This window comes from Pimephales promelas, chromosome 9 (genome assembly GCF_988280905.1).
Source record: "Pimephales promelas chromosome 9, fPimPro1.hap1.1, whole genome shotgun sequence".
Classification (NCBI taxonomy): Eukaryota; Metazoa; Chordata; class Actinopteri; order Cypriniformes; family Leuciscidae; genus Pimephales; species Pimephales promelas.
In genome coordinates, this window is record NC_142777.1 from 21039295 (window position 1) to 21062699 (window position 23405).

Sequence of the window (23405 nt, forward strand, 5' to 3'; positions counted from 1 at the left end):
GTTAAAAGTAATTTTATTACAATTTGTCATGCGCAGTTGTGCACTAGAAAATCACCAATCACTGGGCGTGTCAATCAATTTAAAGAAATATTTTATTAACATACATTAATAATCATGAAAAATATTTTGAATTGAACACGAGTGGACTCGGGAATAAGTCCGAGTCCTAACAAAAAAAAAATTTCAATTCCGAGTCCAAATGCACACGAGTCGATGACAAGACCAAGACCATTAAAATATGGTCTCGAGACCGAGTCCGAGACGAGTCCGAGTCTCGAGTACTACAACACTGGTAATAAACCATTGCAATAACTCCGAAGCTATTCAGTTAAGGTAAAAAAAACTGCATAGTGCTGCTTTAAAACAAGCTTTGACTGGTTAGTATATGGGCTATATGCACGCATAAGTTCCGCATTTGACGTAAGGATGCTCGTCCATTTCCGGTTGTGGAGATTAAAGCGGAGGAAAACCGAGGAAAACGGGATTATGGCAGAGTCTTCAATATTTACTGTCCTCCCGTCTTTGAAACGAAACGTACATACGTTTAGATGTAAATTTATATATAGTTATGTTTATTTAATATAATTTTAAAAAGAAGCATAAACACAACGAGGGGTGTCTGTTTTATCTGTTTTTGTGACTAACGTTTTATTAGTATAACCATGGAGTATAAAATTCAATATAAATTCTCGGTATTGCATTGGACTCTATGATCGGCGGAAGTTATCGAGCATCCTTAATCCTTCACCGGAAATAACGCCGTGCATAGAGCCCATAGGCTATTATCATCTAAGGAACCCCAAAATCTTTTTATTGTTACATTGTGCTTGACTAAACAAACATCAACATTAACCCTATAGGTCTAATCTAAAATGTTCACTATAAACACTTTTTAGTGAGTTTTTTTTTTAAAGGAAGCGCAAAACAGAAGCAATGACACAAAGTATTAGTTTGATTGTGGTTTTAATGTATTCAAACATTCTAAGCAATCTGGTTACTAATGCAAAAAAAACTAGGCTATACACACAAACTGTAAAATTCAATGTACAGATCTAAAACATGGTCTATTCTATAAAAAGCATGGTGGGTGAGACCAGAGCTACTTGTCACACAGTTGTCACAAGCTATATTATAATGTTTCAATTAGAGAAAATGGTTCCATTATTAAAAAAAAAAATGCACATGACAACATGCCCCATAGGTCAATGTGTGCTTAATGACCTGTTTCTTTTTTCCTGGGTAATAAATCAAAAGGTGCAACAGCCCCTACAGCACCTCGCGTAAGTTGCTTATGCTACGGGTAAAGTCATCGTTTCTCGAGAAATGAAGCAGCCTCCGAGCCTCACTTTTATACGCTAAGCCACACCCAGTCTGGCGGCTGTGAAGCGTATAGGGCGCAACGTCACGCAAGGCACAGTGGTAGGCTGCTGCAGTTGCCGCAGGGCAGCCAATGAGCACACTAGACGGCCTTCTCTAGGTCTGGTAGCTGCTGCACTGCAGCAACCTACCGCTGTGCCTGGCGTGACGTCGCGCCCTCTACGTGTCACAGCCGCCAGACTGAGTGTGTCTTAGCAAATAAAAGAGAGGCTCGGAGACTGCTTCCCTGATTTTCAGCGACTGAAGCAAAAGTCGCTCGTGGCGCAAGCACGGCCAGTTACGCAATACTCTGAGGTTACGTTAGGTAACCGATACTTTCTCTTACGAGAGGTTCTCTCGTATTGTGCCTAAGTTGCTTACGCTAAAAGAACCCTTTGTCAATGCCATGCGCACCAAGCATCCACTTCATGAGTCCTAGGGAATCCCAGGGAACCCAGATAAGCGGGAATCAGGCAGCCAGCAACATGCCGGGACATGTACACAAGCACTCATTGAGAGTACAGAGCGGCGTTGCCGGTCTATATTAAGCATATCAATCTAATATAGTGCAGCTCAACCAGGAGAGCTAGCGCACGATCAGATCTGGGCAGAACATACATCCCACTTATACTGAGAGAAGTCTAGCCAACAGGGCGGGAACTTCCAGGTTATAAAACCTAACAAATGTGGGGAAGGAGGTCCAGCCTGCCGCCACACAAATGTCATGAATTGAAATTCCGCTGGACCATGCCCACGACAAGGCCATGTCAAGTCAAGTATAGTTATATAGCGCTTTTCACAATATAGATTGCATCAAAGCACCTTCAATCAAAACATAAGAACAATGTTCGTTTCTTAGTGGTAAAACATCCACGTTCGGTAGAGCTGATCAATTAATTAAAGAATTAAAGGAGCTGCAATTTAATTCAATTAATCATTAGACAAGAACTGAGATGTAGGCACATTTTCTACACATAAATCATCAACGGCATGAGCCGGATAACCAGGCATTATACTCTTTTTGAGATTTCTCTAGGTCGCCGTAAAAATGGCAGATGTGTGAGGGCGAGCGGGTTGTATTACTGGCTCGTTGGCTGCCGAATACATCACCGCACTAGCCTTTTTGAAGGGGAATGACAGGGCGAGGAACTTTGATAGTGGTCCGGCCCTGGGGGAGGCAGGTAGATGGCTGGACGAGCGCAACCTAGGGAGCTTGCAACCGAGGGAGAGAGACTCCGGTGAGAGTTTCGCTGTGGATCCGGTGGTCTTTGAGAACGGCGCTTCTTGCGTGGTCCAACAAAGGGCGGAGTGACACAAGGTCGACATCGGAAGTTCCTCACAGTGGACGCAGCCTCCTGACAAGAGAATGAGGGCTGCGTGTTCCTGGCCCAGGCAGAGATCACATGGCGGTCTCTGGCGCTAAGCGGGGCTCGGCACAAGCCACAGGAAGTGCAAGACATTTTTAGAAAAACGTCTCGTGCTCTTTTAGAAAGGGGGTGTCGTGGCTGCGAACACACACTGAATAGAGCTTAAAAGGATACTCGTCACCAAGATAGCGTACCTCGCACGGATGGGTGAAGGCGGCAAAGACGACCAGCTTTTCAGACGGCGGCTTCTCTCGGGATCCAGCGATGCGTAGAGCTTCGCTGAAGAGATGAAAAATAAGGGAAGCAGCCTCAGAGCCTCTCTTTTAAACGCTAAGCCACACCCAGTCTGGCGGGCTATGAATCATTGGGTGTGACATCACGCCAGGCTCAGTGGTAGGCTGCTGCAGTTGCTGCAGGGCAACCAATGAGCACACTAGACAGCCTGGTCTCAAGTCTGCTAGCTGCTGAACTGCGTTAACAATAAATACAAAATTAAGGATAATTTTTTGACTTCGGATCTCGAGAAAAAATGACTTTACCCCAGTAGCGTAAGTAACTTATGCAAAACGAGAGAACCTCTCATAAGGGAAATAAACATATATACCGTGAGAAATATTCACTAGAGTAAAACGAGTGGATTCAGTTTCTGCTTGTTTGTTGTTTTATCTTCTTCGCAAGATATTTCTTAAAGGAGTGGCAGAGTTAGAAGCCCATAAAAGAGGTGGAGAGAGGGATCTGTATGTGTAGCGCATTGTGAGATAACTGAGGTCTCATTATTGCTCTGTGTACTCAGCACTGTCAGACCCTGTGTAAGCTGATCTGGGTGGTGGGCAGTGGACAAGCTCAGAGAAACTATGTTAGCAATGTGCTCATTGTAAGGAAAGATTATCTGGCTTATAACTCCTAGAGAAGCAAATAGAACAATGCATTGCCAATACAGCAGGCATTAAAAGAAAGCATTAAATCCCATTTCTTTACACAAAACAGATCAATAAATAGAATAAATTACTGTACATTCCACCAGAAAACAGCATTTTGCACTGGGCCTGTTTAAATGTAAGACCTTTAATAAATAACTTTTTGATTTAAAAAAGTGTCATGGCTATTTCCTTAAAGTGTTATCCCTTCTAGTTAGCGGCTTTTATAGAGTTAATAAAGTGCGTCCCAAGTAACAAAGCAGTAACTATAGTCCAGAGAGGTAGCATGTGTTAATCTAATTATGGCAGTATTTGTCTTGTACAGAGTTTGACACAGGTCAGGCAGGTAATTGCATTGAGACACTGAGAACTTTAATCCAGCTGGAGATATCTTCACTTCAGACGTGAGGGTGAGGAGAAACAGTGGGTCTATCACCTGCACAAATCCAAAACATAACAGGAGAATAGCATATATCAAACTAAATAACTAAATAGAACAAGACAAGAGAATAGAAATGTAACAGCTGTTTATTTCATTTAAACTACATTTACTCTATTCATACACCCAGAGTAAGTCGAATTGTTTCCTGTTTCTAGGTGTTTCATGGTGTGGGTTGGGCTGTATTCTATTACTGAGTTAAGTCTTAATACACTGTGCTAGGCTGGTATCTTGTATCTCTGGATAGCAGACATTAATTTTACAGAGTAATCTGATGCAAGAAAAGGAGCTTTGGCTGAATGCTGAGCAGTGCAAGCCCTGTAGTTCAGAATCATTCATTCCAAATTCTCCAGGGCAATATCTAGCTAAACCCAAAATACTGGATACTATCTACAACATTTTTTTCTATTCAGAATTAAACTTACCTATTTAGCGGTGAGTTCCTTCTTCATACAGGCTTTAAAGGATGTGAATCTCTCTTCACCTTTATATCCCTGAGGTTACAATGATAACATGAAGAGAAAATATTTATCATCAAAATAATGGTTTTATGTCATCAACATATATAAAAAATCAACATTATCTACAAAAAATGAAACTGAAATTATTTTTTCTAGTCAGTGGGTGAATTGGCACTACATGGCCACTAGATGTCAGCAAAATTGCACAAACAAGAAAACCAACTTTTCTTTAGTTGAAATACAAGGCAACAATATTGGATTTGTATATTTAAAGTTTGAGGTTAGTAAGATTTTTTAAATGTTTTTTTTAAAAAAACATCATCTTATGGCCACCAAAGCTGCATTCTTTTAATAAAAATACAGTAAAATCGTGAAATATTGTTACTGAAATATTGAAATATTGTTTAAAATAACTGTTTTTAATTTTAGCTATATTTTAAAATGTAATTTATTCGTGTGTTGACAAAGCTGAATTTCCAGCATCATTACTCCAGTCTTCAGTGTCACATGACCCTTCATAAATCATTCTACTTGCAGAAACATTGAAAACAAACTGTTTATTTCATAAACAGAAGGTTGGCATTTATATCAAATGGATATTTTTAACAATGCAAACATATATACTATCACTTTCGATTAATTTAACGCATCCTTCCCAAATACAATTATTAATTTATTTTTTTAATCTTGACCCCAAACTTTTGAATGGAAGTGTAATACTAACAGTGAGACAAATAGCAACAGTACAGTGATAAAGACTGATCTGAATTTGAAGCTAAAATTGTGCTTCCATTTTACAGGAATATCTATCATGTCACTAGCAAGGTGACTGATAGCTGATTTGCATAATAAAATGAAGTAAAAAAAAATGCAATACAACTTTTTTTGTGAAACAGTTTCCCAGCATATTTACCCAAGAAGAGCCACGATGCAGCCGGTCTTTCATTATCCCAATGAACTCCTTGTAGCTTAGATGGTCATCATGGTCCACATCAAATATCTTGAAAACAGTGTTCACAAGGTGTCTTGACAGCTTCAGGCCAGTGGCCACATAGACCGCACGGGCAAACTCATCTGTAAGCCGAGAGCCAAACATCATTAGCCACAGACTTTGGGGAGGAACTGGATTAAATAAGCATGTTTACCTTGTCCAATTGGCCGATTTGCATAGTTGTACATTTGCATGGCAATGGCAAAATCCTCTAAGTTGTTGAGGAACTGAAAAAAGGACCTAAACTCTTCAAAAGTGATGCCCTAAAAGAAAAGATCTGTGTTAAATCCGTGACTTACAGATGGAATCATGACAGTTCCTTTAAACAGAATGCTTTGGGCAATAGAAAGAGATCAGTAAGTCTTTATAATAGGATAGAACTTGCGCAGCGAGCTAGTACATTAAATGATGAATTTTTCAAAGATAGTCTTAGAATAACTCTCCCTAAACAAGGCAAGGCATTACTCCTCACTTTCTCAAAAACGAGGGCACCTTAAGTGTTTGTGGGAACTTGGAGAGCGATAACAGATCCCAAGAGCCAAGACAGAAAATAGAAAAGTCAAACAATCCCAGCGCACATCTCTCCAGCTCCCGCACCCGATATACACAACTGGAGCTGTCAACACCTTCAGATTGTTTTGTTAAAGGAGAGGTCGGGTAGCTTGTCGACTCTTCTAAAGAAGATTAACCTGATACTTGCATACATAAAAACAAAAGGGGATGTGTCCAAAATATCTCACCGCTAGCAGATTACTCAAACAGCGGTCCTTTTGATTTCCACTCATCCATTTCCAGGCACTAGACCCACATCTTTTTATGAAGCTGCTCTTGAAACCAACAACAAATGTTTTACAAATGATCTAATGAGTAATATGTGACGCTTAGGTGGTTTTACAAGTTAAGCTGTATTGCAATATCTCTTAACTTAACAATAAGAAACACTTGTATATCAATGGCCATCCACCAACAGCCTCCTCAAGCAACTGAAAAGACTCTAACCTTATAATGTGTGGGTCAATGTGCGAAAAGGGAAACATAAGAAACAAAAGAAAAAATGGCACTAACATCGTTCAGATTATAAATATCCTCCTCTCTCCACATCTGTGGTGGTATTTGTTTTGCAATGCAATGATTTGAATAGACTCAATAAATGAAAATATGATAAAAGGGTAGAAATATTATAATACCTCCAATTGTGTTTCTGTACTTCCCAAGCTAACAGGGAATGGTCTCAGAACTTTGGTTAACGTTCAACCAAGGTTCAAGGTGAACAAACATTCTTGCAGTAATGTTAATAGAATGCTCGTTCAAAGTTATTTGGGGTTTTAATAACTTTCTCAAAACATTAGCTCAAAAGTGCTATTTCAATCATGACAGCTCTCGGAATAGTTTTTACATGTTATTGAATATGGCAGTGTTCATGTATATGGTCTTGGTGGCCTAGATCTGCTACGCTGCTTCTGTTCATTATTGTTGCTGCTGCTGAAAAGCATGTATGGACTTGCTACTGCCAATAGATACACAGACATGCAGCTGTGAATATTTAAGTAATGCTGCTGCTGCATGAAAAGACATACATAAATCATATTGCAGATCTCAGCAGGTGGAGCTGGGGGAGGTGGAAGATTTCAGAGTTAATCTAATAGAGTGCTGCAGGACCAGCTAACAGCAAACACTGAACCAGACTATTTGAATGTTGAGCAAGCAATCTCATTGGTATGGGCGTCAGTTTGGTTTGAAATCTGCTGGGGACAGAGACGTATTCGGAAGGGCATTTTCAAACGGGCTGTGTACAATGACGCATTCATTCTTTTTTTCTCTTTCGAGTAGGTCATGTTTTGAAAGACGATGTCCTGTTGCTTTCTTTATGTACATAAATAAAAATGAGCACAATGTCCGAGTATAGTGAGTATATAGAGTATATACGCCCTATATGGCATAATATGTACAGTGATGGTCCAGACGTAGAATTTTTGCCTCTCGTATAGTTTTTTTTTCTCCCCTCATCAAAACCAAAAATGTTTATCAGTGGTTGAATTGATATAATGTTTATCAGTGGTTATATATGTTTTGATGAGGGAAAAAATATACGAGAGCGGATTAGAACCCATGAGAAACAGAGACACATTTGTGTGCATTTTGATTTGTGATTCCACCAGAACGAATCTCCGCAACGGATTGAAGCGCGTTTCCGAGAGAAGCACTTGCACGTTTCCAAGTGCTAGATCGCCTGTTATTTAACAAACAAATGAAACGAATGCTGTTAACTGGAGATGTTTTATTTGTATTGGTACAGCTGTACCGCGAGATGTTTCAAAAGTGGTGGGGACAAAATCGACCCTGGCAAAAAGTGTCCCACCCGTTTTCCCCCCGTAAATGACGCCTATGCTCATTGGCTGCAGGATCACCAGAGGCCAAACAGCTTGTGCCATGCGGTATGAGACTATGTATGTAAAGGACCTATCAGCCTTTATACATTGTTCATGGAACAATTTAGATGGACGTTCACCTAACAATCTGTTTAAACATTACTAACTACTTGTTGTTGTTGATAAAATGATCAAATTAAAAGTTCCCTCGTTTTCCTTAACATTCACATAACCCCCCAAAAAATGTAACGGGAAAAATAGAGGATGTTTTGATGTTTTCATAACTTAAAAGGGAACATCAGCTAAACATTTTTTTTTTTTTTTAAAAAGAGGCATATGCAAATTAGCATAAAATCAATCTGAATACTGTATTGTGGTTCTTGTTTGGAAAGGCTCCTGACTTTCCTGAGTGGTGTGTGTGTGTGTGTGTGTGTGTGTGTGTGTGTGTGTGTGTGTGTGTGTGTGTGTCTAGAGCAAGTACTACCTTTTCATCGGGTATGCTTTGACGCACATTCTCAAGGTAGCCTGTAATGTTCTCCACTGTAGTGTAGCGCAGCAGGATACTAGCAAAGTCTTCCTCACTGATGGTGGTCATTCCCTTGGAAAAGCTGAGGAACTCAATCTCAAGGACTTCTGTCTGCAGGTTGTCCATGAATCTGCCGACAGAACGTGAGTGACACAGACACAATGTTAAGAGGAGACGCCATCACTCACTCAGTAGGACACTAGACAAAGTGACTGGACCATCCCAACATGCTTTGATAAGAATACAGCATCCTTAGTGATTCATTTTAATTCCCCTACAAAGGTAATCATGCATTATAACATGGCCCCATGTTTTTTGACTTTGGATTTTTCATACATATAACAGAAAATTGATTTAGGATCATGATAGAGTTAAATCTTCACTTAAGAATAGACGCCTTCAAGATCATGGTCATCAAATCCGTCTCTCACCTGTAGAAGTCATCAAAGTTAAGTTCACTTTTGCCCTTTCTTCCAAAGAAATGAACCAGCAGAGTCGTGTCGGTGACATTTTCTGCTGCGTCCTGTGAAAGCAAATTATGAAAACACATTATTCAGCTGTAAGAAACTGAGCAAAAAAGCAAAATTTGTTTAAATAAGTGTACACCAAAATAGCGTGATGAGGAAGTGCATCCATAAACAAATATAACAACAAAAGAAAACACAGGCACAAATACAAATACATGTAAAATGTACATTTAATTGGCATATAAATGGATTAAAAGCAAATGATTCATTTACATCAAATTTGATTATGCTTATATGCCACAGTCGGCCGTGGCCTCTATTACTCATACAGGTAACTTTATTGGACCAATTACAATTGAAGGGTAACGCAGTGTTGTTTTACTTGGTCAAAACAATCATATTAAAAATACATTTGAGTGTGTTGAAAGTTGTTATAATGTCACTCTGTGCCTTCGCTCGGTGTGAGACACTTGTGCACTGCAGTAAGCTACAACAAATATTATATTATAATAATAAAAGCTGGATGACTTGTGCTACTAAATAATATGCAATTCATTTTTAAATATTGTATGGTGGAGAAAATGCTTTATAACCGTCACACTGACACATCATGAAGCAGCCGACATCATCCCATGCCACGCAAACAACAGGTTTCTCATGCAGAAATCTGCATACCAGATATACCTCAATGTTCTTTTGCAGCAAAGTACGTATCTTTACAAAAACAAGAGGCATACTGTAGTGTATCTGGTGGTATTTTTGAAACTTGTACTATCACAATACACTAGATGTACATCTCAGTATCCGAGTTTGTAAATGACTAAAAACAATGTAAAATATCTTTAACCAAACATTATGTATTCTTATATGGCTCAGTTACAATTAAATAAATCTTAGGAACTTAAAAAAAATAATATATATATATATATATATATATATATATATATATATATATATATATGAAGAGTTCAGATGCAAAAGCCTCTAAATGCCATTTGAAATGTTCTTCTTTAATGATGATTTTTATCAATCTTGTATATTTAAGTTCAGTAATTTCACTTAAATAACAATTAATAGGTAATTATCATCGCCATTTAAGTGAAATCACTGAACTTAAATATACAAGATTGATAAAAATCATCATTAAAGAAGAAAATTTCAAATGGCATTTAGAGGCTTTTGCATCTGAACTCTTCATATATATACAGTATATATATATATATATATATATATATATATTAATATTTAACTATAACAACATGAAGTGTACTGACATTAATGAATCAAAATGGCAATAAACAAAACAACAACAAAACAAACAATGGGATGAACCTCACATGGGATGGCGGACAGGGAATGGTCAAGGGAATTATGGGATTTGAAGTAGAAAGCAAGTGAACTCGAGGATACTTGTACCTCCATCAGATCTGAAAAGAGAACTATTCTTGCACCATGCCTCAGAACATCCCAGAAACTTCTGGGTTCAGACTGAGGCTGCTCTTTTTTAAGTACCTGCATATTAAAGGTGAAAATATTAAAGGCTTAACAATAATCGCCAAAATTTATGACAATGCAGTGAAAGATACACATGCAAAACCATCTGAAGTGATGCAACGCAATGTTGAGGAAATGTTAAGCAGCACGAAAAAAAATTAAACAGTGATAGTAATAAGAACCATTATAAATAATTGAGTTACAATAATAAGTGATAATAGTTGAGCAGCAAATCAGCATAATGTCTGTGAAACTGAAGACTGGAGTTATGATGCTGAATATTCAGATTTGCCATCAATGGAATAATTAAAATATATACTGTATATAAAAGAAAACAGTTCCATTAAATTGTAATATTTTTTCACGATATTCAAAATAAAACTGTATTTTACATCAAATAAATGCAGCCTTGGTGGGCATAACAGACTTTTTTCAAAAGCATAAAAAAATTATTCAAACTTGACATTGGTGCTTCAGTCATTTTATAGTGCATTCTGAATTAAACAAGTTATGTCATTGCAGTGGATTGTCGTCAGTATTTTTTTTTTTAAATCAGTACTATAGTTTATTGTGGTTAAAACTTTGACTACACTGAGCTTTAAAAGCTCCACATCTCTCTTGTTGTTTGGTGTGGAAACTCTTTAGTGGCACAAAACTTCATGGTCAAGCCATCACAAGAAGTAACCCAAACCCAAATACCACTCTTCAAGTAACTGTAAAAATAAAACATGGGGGTCCAGGGAGAGCTGCCATTCTTTAGGTGAGGGCCTATTAACATGATTCTGTGAGACCATTCCTTGGCAAAAAAAAAAGCTCCTGACGGTAGACAAGCAACATAAATCATCTGCCGTAGTCTCTGGATGATTTTTCTGCTTTCTAGATAATAGAGCTGCATTTCGACTGAGCCCCATTAGCCCCATTGTCCCTCTTCACTGGAGGTGAGCCATGCGTAAGGGGTCACTCTGTTACGCCCTATCCAAACATTTCAGTGTAATAATATTGCTCCCTGACTGTCTGAAAGAAGACACTGAATGTGGATGTAACCCTTCTGGTTTATTGAGCACTATATAGGGTGTAGCTGCATAAACATTAGTGGTTAGGACGGACATGCACAGTTGTTGTTGACCATGACTGTACAAGTTCAGTCAAGCACCAACCACATTAACCGCCATGCAAAGAACACACATCGAAGTCATGTTCATTAAGATTCTTTAGTATACAGCATACATACATTGCTGCTGACAGATCCTTGATATCCATACAGTTCCACACTCTCACACAGCCAAGATAATGATAGCGTGCAAAACAGGACAAGATCAAATCAAATCACCATTCAGCATTTGTCATATTTCACTAACGATTGTGAAAGACAATGAAATCTCAAAGCGTTTTCAAAACACAATCTGGAACAATCAGCATTTCCCCAGCATGCAAGATAAGAGACTCATTGTTGTTTTGTACTATGCAGAAAAAATGAACATTATGCATGAATCATTCATCTCTCAATTTTAAATGCGATTGAAAACAGGCAACAATAAAATCTCAGAGTAAATTAAATCTATGGCTATTCATGGAATTCTATTCCAACATTCGTTCAAATATTACAGGAATAATTAATCAGAAATGTCTCCCACAAATTATCGATAGATAGAGCAGGTCATTTATAACCTTTTTTTATTGCTACATTACTCATTATTAATTATTAATTAGTAAATATTAAATTAAAGCAAATGCAATAAAAGTGAATGATGGCAATGGCTGCCAAGCAATTTCGGTCTCTTCCCCAAACAAATCAATCAGAAATCTTGAAATTTAATACACATCGGCCTGGTTTCACAAACAGGGTATAGATTAAGCCAGGATTAGACTTTAGTTAGGACTCTTTAAGATATGTCAGTGCAAGTTGCTTTCAGTTACAACAGCTCAAACGTGCATTTTAGTCTGGGACTATATAGGCTTAAGCCTTGTCTGTGAATCCGGGGGAAGGACGGTTGGAAGAGAGCAGTGTGAACATTCTTCAAAACTTCTCCATTGGTGTTGCACAGTTATGAAAGAACTATGGGTTTGGTACAGAATTTAAATTTTTGGGTGAACTATTTTTCACTTTCAAATAAACTGCTCATCGATTCAAGATATGGCAAGTGCCAAGTAGGAACAGAATTAATGCTCATGCGATGGAGGACTGTAAAATTGAAAAAAAGACTGTTTTTCTTACCAGTTGGGATGAACTGTCAGGATCTTTTTTCTTTTCCTTTTTCTTGCGGAATATGTCCTCTAACTAAATGTAAAAAAGCAGAACTTTATCTTTACGCATGCTGACATGCAAATTACCAAAAAACAACAACAAAAACAACCATACCACCATGAATTCTCTCCTATCCACCATTTCATTGCCATCTGCATCAAACATGTTGAAAGCTATTTTAAAACCTGCATGTGGTTCTAGAAAACAAAAGAAAGAGATAATATGAGGGACATCCTCGTGTACCTATACTTTTTGTGCTAAACAAGCGTGGAGGCAAACTTACTTGTCAAAATGCAAAGCAGAAACAGATACTCTGTGTAAGCGATGACACCTGAAAAACAGTACATAAACATTTCCTTTTAAGCTTGTGTTCCAACATCTCAGAACCTGCCTTCAAAATATATTTTATACTATCAAATGTCATTTTAAACTAGACGTCCTTTCTTCTTTCACATTGATAAGATCTAAGAGGATCCTGTTCTTTACTCTTGTTTGGTGTTCTCTTTGCACAAATAGAGACGTTAAAACGTAAAGTAACCAGGCTGGACACAAACCCAAACAAAATTAGACCAGGCCACTGGCTCCTGAGTTCCCCTCTGTTTATTTTCCTAGGTGTAAAACATTCTCAAGTGATCTGTAACTGATTGCAAATGCCTGATGTGGGTTTGTTTTCCTTTTTGAGGTCTGTTAGTCCTTTGTTGTGTGAGAGGAGAAAAAGGGAAGAGCAACTGTCAGGTCTCCGTCGGGAAGATTTAAGGAGAATTGTTCCTGCCACTGAAAGCATTCCCAAGCTTTTGTTTAAGGAGATGATAGTGACTTGGACACAGATAGTTCAGAAGGGCTTCTTTGAGTGCTGTGGGAAAAAGACTTTGGAATGTTTAAGGAAAAGCATAAAGAAAGGTGTGTGTAAAACATAGTAGAGAAGATACATTTTCGCAGGCCACCCTGATCCTTGATGTACCTGGTTGACTGATTCAACACCAGTTTATAATTGTATTTAACTAAGTCTGGGAATTTAACCTGTTAATTTAATATAATGAATTATATAAAAAAAATTATATATTCATTTAATAATTTATTTATAATGAGCAGAAAATTGGGATATCATGTGACTCTGAGGACTGGAGTAGTGATGCTGAAAATTCAGCTTTGGATCACAGGAATATTACATTTTAAAATAAATATATATATTAAAATTATATTCAATTATATATTCAATTAAATGAAACCTTAGTGACCATTCGATAAAAAGATTTTTTTTAAAAATTACCAACCTTTTTTTAAACGGTAGTACATATATACGAGACTGTTAATTGGTTTTCTTTATATTTTTTATAAATATTATAAAATTATAAAATAATATGATTAACAAATGCATTTAATCATGACCTAGACTTGTAAGTCAAGAGAACATAAGGAGAAGAAGGAACAACCATGTCATCTCAGCACCCATCCTGGACCTTTACCTCCAGTCGCTGTGGCAGGACCTGACTAGGCCTCGTCAGTCACCAGCGTGCCAGACGTGGATGTCCTTCCTAAATCTTCGTTCACGATTCATTCCAGAGATTCATTAAAAAAAAACCCCGCTAATTCTTTTAGTAATGAAACAATTGAGTCATTAAATAATTCATTCAACCTGATTTTTTTAGAATAAAACATTCAGATTAATTATAATTAATAACATTTTGGGCATAATTTAACATTTCATCAGAACCTCTAGTAAATTACGTTATTTACGTTATTTTAGTTGTCTGTTCAGAATTTTAAAAATTCTATTTTATTCTGTTTTAAAAAACAAAATAATTGTGATTCACAATTTACCCAGAATCTTGCAGCTCTATTTTATTTAGTGGTTTTCATTTCTGCTACAACGTCTTTGGATTATCTTTATTCGGGGGCTTTACTCAGCAATTCAATATTCATATGTATGACTCATAACATTATTTATTTTATTTAACTTAATTTCACTTGTTTCACTTATTATTTCACTTTTTCAATTGATTGCCCTATGTATATCTACACCATACAAAACTGAGTCAAGACTGCTTGAGTCCGCGGCTGCTTGTGCATTTAGTCTTTTAGGATCCCAGGCAGGTTTCATTAGAGCCACACAACTTCAGTCTTGCAGAAAGAAATCCAGCCCAAGAGCTCAAACAGTTGTCAGAACACAAAGAATTCCACAGAAACAATTGATATAGAGTGTCAGTGATGGAGATGTAATCCAACGCCATTCTTAGAATTCATACTGTCCAGAGTGATACAGGGCTGCCACTAGGACAAGTCTCAACATTGCAAAGTTCAAACAGCTCTTTTCATTTTCTGAAGTAAGGCTTTGTTCACAGATCAAGCCTATCTTCTTTTTTTTTTAACCTAAGTGCAGCTTTAACATTTAACAACCGGATTAAAAGCCCAAACCCAGGCACTGGCACTCAAGGAAAGCAAGGGAATATCATGCAATGTGTGGAGTGTTTTAGTGTTTTAAGTGTAAGAAAGAACACTACAAGGAAAGTATTGTTAGCATCTGGGAAAGCCCCACACATTAAAATATATTTGTCTCGTAAATTAAATGAATACTCTTCTTTTTCTTAACCCTTATTTCTCTGTGAAAATATTTTAAATTGTAATTTATTCCTGATGCATACCTGAATTTTCAGCATCATTACTCTTGTCTATGCTGATTTGCAGCTCAAAATTTTTTTTATATTAATTACTACAGTTAAAACAGTGCTGCTTTACATTTTGTACTTGATCCTTTTGATGGAATAGAAAGTTCAAAAGAACAGGATTTATTCTTTTGAATGTTTTGTAACATTATAAATGTATTTAGTCTATTTAGATTGATGTTTAGCTCAATTGAATGCATCCTTGATGAATGAGGTGTTTTACAGTGAATTTAGAACAGCTAAGGGGTGTTGTTAGGCACGACGTCGTTGAGTGGAGTGTCATTTTTAGAATTCTTGTAATAGTATAAATTATTGTTAATGTGAAGTTCTATAAGCAAACATTGTCTAAAACGTCAAGTCTAAAAACTAAGACCTCGGGTCAATATGAAGCTGGATAATTTGTGGATTAAGCTGAGTGTATGATTATTTTCTATTCAAAACAACATACCACATGTTATGCACTGGGTGTTATTTGTCACCTTCATATCTGTGATTATCCCAGAGCAAAGTCACAATAATGTCAGACTGATTGAGAGATAAGACCATTTACAGCCTGTGCACTCTCCTTCCGCATGAGGCCAAGTATCAGGATCCGGATTGTTTCAAAACACCATGTATGTGGGTGGTCTAAGCATTTGCACACTCTAACAACTGTATCCTAATTGTACCTATAATCACAATATCTGTTAATTAGAGATGTTTCGGTTTTATGCACATCATTCATAATTTGCCCATAATTAGCTCAGTATTTAAAATGCTAGCCACACAAGTGGCACTTTGAAAGCAGATCCTCTTTAAATCATGTTGCCTGGAGGGATTTACTAGTGTAAACAATGATCAAATGACAAAGCAAACAACACTGCATTATACAATGCAAATCGATATACATATCTCACCTCTTTCACGCTGGTTTCGGAACAGACGGGAGGATCCTTTCCAAACCGGTGGCGTATCTGACAGAATCTTGTCTAGATCCTTTCAAAAAAGCACATATACTCAGGATCATTGAGATTTTTAAAACTCAAGATAAATATTTATCAAACAAAAGAAAAACATGATCAAAACCTGTTTTGTGAGGGATCTCCAAAACCTCTTTTCTAAAAAAGAAAAAAAAGAGAGATTTATAAGAATAAGTGGTATTGTCAAAACGATTTCTAAATAAAAGCTGACAAAAAATGGGTCAAAACTGTGTACAACAATAAGTTCAACACTGACAAAATACAGAAAATCTGTCGCTGTCTTTTTGTAGAGTAGGCCTGTGTCGTTCAGGTTGAAAAGATACTGTTACAGGGAAGAAGACACTCTGAAATGTTTTGACTGGTTGAATCTGTTTTACCTTTCTCAGCAATTTGACTGTACAACACAATTTCATGCATATAGAAATTAAAATTAAAATAACTTTTAAAGGAAAAAAATCCAAATTTAGAAGAGTGTTGGTATAAAATCCAAACCACTGTATGGTTTAAATATGAACTGCAGCTTTTGTTTATATAATGCACTCAAAGTGTATTTTACAGCCACAGCATAAAGCCATAAATACCACTATTCGTTCCGTCATGCATATGCCATTAAAGATGGTGACGCAATGTTTGCCTGCCATATTAGAGTTCACATTTTATTCCTGTCTGCACATTCCAGGAAGTCCAAGTTTCAGATAGCAGCAAACATGACTGGTTGAAACTCAACCCCCATACAAGTATAGCTGGGTCGTGAAAATACAGCTATAGAGCATATCAACTCTACCATCTGGACCGATCTCAGTGCCGTTCCCGTTTATTTGAGACGAAAACTTAATGTCTTTGGTTTAGCAGAGATCCAATGTATCTGACACACACGTTTAAAAGTTGTCTATCTAGCTGCTTTCAGATTTTGGTTACAGAAATAGGTCATAAATGTGACGCTGGCAGAGATGACTATCTTCATGCAGGTGTTACGGCTACATGTGTTGATTTTATGCCTGCAGGGTTACTTGCTTGCTTTTAAGAAGGAAAGGGTATAGCTTACTAAGGCAGAGATCTGTAAAAAAGTGGAGAGTTCACTCAAAATGTTGTCATTATTTACACATGCAGTCATGCTGTAAGAAAAAATCCACAAAGGGAGAAATAAAAGAAGAAATTTTGAAGAATATGTAACTCACAATTTGCTTTTGAGTCTGATTTTTTAATGAGTCAGTTTGACATCTGTAAATGATTAATTCACAAATTTGTGGTTCATAGCCATCGTCACTTTTCTTTTGAAGCTTGAATGCTCCATTGAACAACATGATGGTGAGCAAATGATGAGAGAGTTTTTACTTTTGGGTTAATTAATCCTTTAAAATAAGATTAAATCAATAGGAGGACGTTTCTTAGTCTACAGTTACACAATAATATGTTGAGTTCATATATTCTGCTAAGGAAGATTAACTGTTTGTGTAACTCACTCTTTGGTTCGCTCATGGTGACAGACTCAATGAAGTCGAGGGGTGTCATGTAAAGCTGTCCATCATACTCCAATGAGCTGAAGAGCCTGAACCTGTGCTCATGGGCTGACATAAACACCTCTTCATCTTCAGCAGAAACACTGGCCTATAATCAAACAAATACACATTAATACAAGAGAAGTCAAGCGTGACATTGAGGAAAGTGCTACCTATCGTTTTCCTTTCCTCCCTGTTTTTTAATTTCACTACTATTCCAGTACAAAAACATGGACACAACATCCACAAGCAGATATATCACAGGCTAAACTCACTAGGACAGTGTTCTTCTCACTCTACGGTGGCTGGCGGCCAGGCTCACTGGGCACTGTGCAAACACCCTGGGAATGTGTGCCCTGCTACTTATTACCCCAATCATACGTCCACCCGGCTGCCAAGCTGCAGTGTCCGGTTACCTTAACCCTGGATTCCTGTGTCTCAATCCACAAGTCAAGGTTATGTCCAAAGCAGATAAGGGTACAAAAACAAAAGGAAACACTGCAGAGAGATTCACGCAACTAAATAATGAATTAATTTAACTAATTGTGATTAATCTCATATATTTAAATTATAGCTCCTTTTAGGGAAAGAAACAATTATGTGTGTAATGTGTGCAAAAATATGTATCTGTACAAATATGTATATAACAAAGGACTTTGAACTTGTTTCCTTCTAATCTTTATGTAATAGATTCATAAAGTCATGCATTTGTGTGGATGGCACTTTGTAGACTATATCTTTTATATACTTTTGTTTGTTTTTCATTGGTTGTTTTTCTGTCTAAAAGTGACTTTAATAATAGTAATTTAAAACTGATCTAATTCTATGAACAACAAATCTGGCTGAAAGACAAATGCAAAATAAGATTTCGACAGGAGAAAATGTAGTTGGTTGAATTTGCATGCCGAGTAAAATGAACCTTTCGGACTCGGAGCCTAAGTCAGTAGCCTACTAAGCATGCAAAACACATCCATAAAAATCTCCAATATGTCCAATAGCCTATCTATAAAGTTCCAATATTTCTGTTATAAGTAGTTTCATAGAATTATAGTGCATCATCACATGACTAATGAACTGAGACACTGAATTCAGCACCTCTCTGGTGGAGAGCGACTGTTTTGATGACACATGAAATCCACCGATTTTAAGTGTTTAGAGATAACAAAAACAGAGATGCTATAGTAATATACCATGTAAACACCACACACGTACACACTTATAAAATGTAGATGTAGCAATTACCTGCTCTTTTGCAGCCACTGCTGGGAGCGGAGAAATCAATGCGCGCAGACTCGCTGCCTGTCCCTTATCCGGAGTCGAAATGTGCTGGTAGTAAACAACAGCGAATCCACCGAGAGTGATACACACCCCTGTCCCTACGTATCTCAGAGCTGTTCTTTCCCTCAACGATTGTCTGCTGTTAAAATAAAGGTTTAACCCATTTGTTAAACTGGTGAACTTGTTTCGAAGAGCCAGAACACGACGTACGGCGGCCATCATGACTGCGTCACCGGCGCGGAGAGAGGAGAGGAGAGGAGACTGCGCGCACTCATCGCGAGATGCGACCTCGCGACATCACATCGTGTAGAAACACATCAGCAGCTGTATTTGCAGTCATTTATCCTTTCCATTCGGTCGGGGTCATAGTTCGAATTCATAGTTAAAGCCCTCGATCAGATCTCAAAATGTTCTATTTTAAAATAGTGTTTTGAGAAGACGTCCATATAAAAAATGGTTATTTATTTCATTTAATCGTCGCTTTTTCATTCTTAAAATTTGACCAGGTAACCAGTTCCAGCTAAAATATTGTAAGAGTTGTAGATCTTCAACTTCTGTAAAGTTTTTTTTTTTTTTTTTTCCATATTTTATCTAAAAATAATAATAATAATAATTAATGATACAATTACAAATTAATGTCAGGTCATATTAACCTGCTTAAAAAAAAAACATTTATGGCCTTTCCCATCATTATACTATCCCAACGCACAAAAAAAGTTGCTGCCTTAAATTTTAAGAACAATCAACTTGGATGTTTAAGTCATTTCTGCTTCAATTAAACTGACTTAAAAATTATTTAAATCTTGTAAATCTTCACTTATTTTGACGAATAAAAGCAAAGCAATGCAAAAACATATGTTGTCATAACTGAATAGCATAATATTTAACCTAAAACAAACCCTATAATCGTGACAACTGCTGCTTTCCTCGTGCTTGTGAGGTAGCCTAGGTGCCCACAATGTATATGCAAAACCTGTCCCTCACAAACACAGGCATAAACGAAAACACAGACAATTGTGATTGTGTGCAAAAACTCAAGGCTGGACCAACCCGATGTCCCGCCCACAGAAGCCCGAGCTCTGCACCTGCCCCGCGCGCGCAGCAGCCACTCACTGCGCAAAGCACTTCCCACAACAACACATACCTGCTGCCTCAATACCTGGTGCACATTTATTCATGTCAGAAAGCACCACCGGCCACCATGTGGACGAGGCATGAGAGCAGAAATTAAAGGACTTTTCTGAAAGTCAGTTATTTGCAGTTACTGTTTCTTCCCCGCTGGATATGTCTGAATAATCCACTGGAGTCAAGTGATATTCCATATGCGCTCAGCATGGATCCACTACAAATGACGTGCTCGCATGGATATTTTTCGTCGTAACGAATAGCTTTGGACGATTGCTTTACCGTATTCATCTAGATCAAGTTTCCCTGAGCGCTCTTGCTGGATTGGCGGTTTGTAAACTGCAGCTATGGGCGAGATCGGGACGTTTTTACAAAGCCTGGAGGGTTTCGGACAGGTCGGATCACAGTTCTTTTTGCCACCTCTAGGAGAAAACCTCGGGCTGTTGAATGATCATTTAGTTCCAGCAGAGAGACTGTCACGGAGCACCTCCGCAGATTTAACGCACTTGAAAGGGATCCTGCGGAGAAGACAGTTGTACTGCAGGACTGGATTTCACCTTGAAATACTCCCTGATGGCAGTGTGCAGGGCACGAGAAAGGACCACAGTCGTTTCGGTAATTTCCCTCTTCATTTCCAGCTTGTCAGATTTGTTTAAACAGAAACTGAATCACAGTAGGAACTCAAAAGCTTTTAAAAATAGGGGTTCACCATTTTTTTATAGTTTATTAAGTAACTTAAATAGAACATAGAACTTTCTATTTACGTTCTGGTCTCTGTTGAAAAACCCAATTATTCAATATCAAGTACCTAAAGTGTAATAGCAGAAAATGAATCTAGTAGATCACTGATAAATAACACACCACAGCAAAAGGAAATATTTTATTATTAATTTAGTAATATAAATATATTTATTTACTTTATAATAACTATATAATAGTCTTTGAAATATAGAGATGAATAATGCATTGCAGTTCATTTTTTTTCACAATATGTGATGAGGGTTTAGACTTCAAAGAACATCTCCTGAACAATTGATTTATTCTTCTCCAGGTATTTTGGAATTCATAAGCCTTGCTGTTGGACTAATAAGCATCCGTGGAGTGGACAGTGGTCTCTACCTCGGGATGAACGACAAGGGACAACTTTATGGCTCTGTAAGCAGACTTTTACCCAGTTTTGACTTTTTCAGATCTTGTCTTACCACCAAGAATGATCCTTCACAAGTGTTGTTCTTATTAAAGCCCAGTAGATGTCATATATGTTTTATCGACCACCTCTCTTTCTCTCCATGTTATGAATTTTGAGGAAACTGCATGAATTCATGTTCACCAACATGTTTTTTTGTTTCTTAGGAGAAACTCTCAGCAGAATGTGTCTTCCGTGAGCAGTTTGAGGAGAACTGGTACAACACATACTCTTCTAATCTCTACAAGCACGGGGAGAGAGGAGCACGGTATTACGTGGCTCTCAACAAAGACGGCACGCCACGCGATGGGACAAAATCAAGAAGGCATCAAAAGTTTACTCACTTTCTTCCAAGACCGGTGGACCCTGAAAAAGTCCCAGAACTTTACAAAGAGGTGCTTGGACACAGTTGAGACCCTCTGTTATCGGGTGAGAGAGATGTCCAGTTTCTCCTCTACATGAGGAGGAGATGATAATGTTTGGCCAAAGCATCCAAACGTGACCTGCTCTGAAAATGCACTGGCCAGTACTGATGGTGAAGACAACAGTCCAGAAAGACTCCCAAAGTGTGAAAGTCAAGCTGCATTTGGTGTCTTTGTTGCTGACGAGTAGCATAACCATGAAAACCAAATCTGAGGGTTTTGGATGTTTTAAACATGGTGCTGCTTTGCTCTGGAAATATTCAATATGGGTTAAGAAGGACTTGAAGGAACAATGCTTACGTTACGTGATGCTCAGAGATGACAGAACTGGGACAGTAGAGAACGGGAGATGCCATCTCACACGATGTTATTTATACAGTTCTTGATTCACATATTTATTGTATGTATTTATTTATTTGGAAACATAAATATATATTTTTACATCTAAAAGTAGATTTTTTTATGTTATACCAAACAGTAGAAGGTGCTTTGAAATTATGGCAAAGCTGTTCTATTTTATATGACGGAAACTGTAAAACGTACTTATTATCACTGCTATGTTATGTTGGAGGGCGAGAAAGTGAATTACTATTACAAATGTATGAAGAACGCCACGAGACTCTGTGATTTTATTAGATTTTTTTCAAGCACGATTTCCCAAGATGGCATGCTGCACAGTACATTTTACAGGCCATTAAATCAAGTATCATAAAAAAAAGCTAGTTGTTTGATATGACTCAATTCTGAAATGATTATTATGGAAATATTAAAGATCATTTCTAGCTGTCATGGTAATCATAGATTCTGAAACTATGAATTAATGTGTTGTACCGAAAAAGGAAACAACCCAAAGCTGTCCAAAGCTAGCTCCAAACCCCCCCCCCCCCCCCCCCACACACACACACACACACACTTCCTTCTGTGGAACATTATATATATATATATATTCAAGAATGTCTGTTTTTTGTGCATACAACAGAAGTCAGGGGTCAACGATATAGTTTGGTTATATTAACATTCTTCAAAATACCTTATTTTGTGTTCTGCATAAAAAATTAATCACACAGGTTTGGTAATGACACAGTAATGAGTAAATTATGACGATTTTTATTTTTGGCTGAACTATCCCTTTATGTTGCTGTTTAGCCTAGACCCAGGGTTGTCCTGCACTCATCAGCATTAAAGCTCTTTTTGAAAGACCTTCTCAGATAACAGCTACACACTGACTGAATCTGAGTGAAATAAAAACTGACCTTTTCTTTTGGGTCAAACCCAAGTTAGAGTAATCTCTGATGATGCGATTCATGATGCCTACTAAACACATCAGGCAAAGCTATAAAGAGAAAATGTATTTCTGCGGCCTGTAAGAATGAGATCATTGTTAAAAAATAGAAAAACACTTATCAAATGCTATTTTTACTCATCATACATATAAACCACACAAGGTTGTTTTTTTTTTTTTTTCTTCGACAGATAGTACCAGCATTTTGACACGAATCCAAGCAAAACGCTCTGGGGAAAATGATATGAGATTTAGACACCACGGGCTAAACCTTCCTGAATGTTGTTTAACGGCTGAATGAGACATTTCCACAACAATGACTAAAGAGGCACATCTATACACAGTTTCTAAACGGATGA

General features: G+C 37.5%; 2 protein-coding genes across 5 annotated transcripts; one reads left to right on the top strand and one right to left on the bottom strand.

Moving 5' to 3' along the window:
• Nucleotides 1-946: 946 nt before the first annotated feature.
• On the bottom strand, nt 947-20178 carry micu3b (mitochondrial calcium uptake 3b). 4 transcript variants are annotated; one of them, XM_039665654.2, is made up of 15 exons: nt 18996-20178; nt 17718-17862; nt 16361-16392; nt 16192-16270; nt 12916-12963; nt 12747-12829; nt 12603-12665; nt 11619-11660; nt 10310-10405; nt 8858-8949; nt 8385-8556; nt 5686-5794; nt 5454-5614; nt 4505-4573; nt 947-4076 (listed from the first exon to the last, which is right to left on the bottom strand). In XM_039665654.2, the coding sequence occupies exons 1-14, from the start codon at nt 19251-19253 to the stop codon at nt 4505-4507; spliced, it is 1449 nt and encodes a 482-aa protein (XP_039521588.2). In that variant the 5' UTR covers nt 19254-20178; the 3' UTR covers nt 947-4076. The 4 variants fall into 4 exon arrangements, with proteins under 4 accessions (XP_039521588.2, XP_039521589.2, XP_039521591.2 ...); XM_039665655.2 differs by lacking the exon at nt 11619-11660; XM_039665657.2 differs by lacking the exon at nt 10310-10405.
• An 11-nt stretch (nt 20179-20189) lies between these two features.
• On the top strand, nt 20190-22622 carry fgf20b (fibroblast growth factor 20b). Its single transcript, XM_039665659.2, has 3 exons — nt 20190-20771; nt 21208-21311; nt 21510-22622. The coding sequence occupies exons 1-3, from the start codon at nt 20504-20506 to the stop codon at nt 21753-21755; spliced, it is 618 nt and encodes a 205-aa protein (XP_039521593.2). The 5' UTR covers nt 20190-20503; the 3' UTR covers nt 21756-22622.
• Nucleotides 22623-23405: the final 783 nt, after the last annotated feature.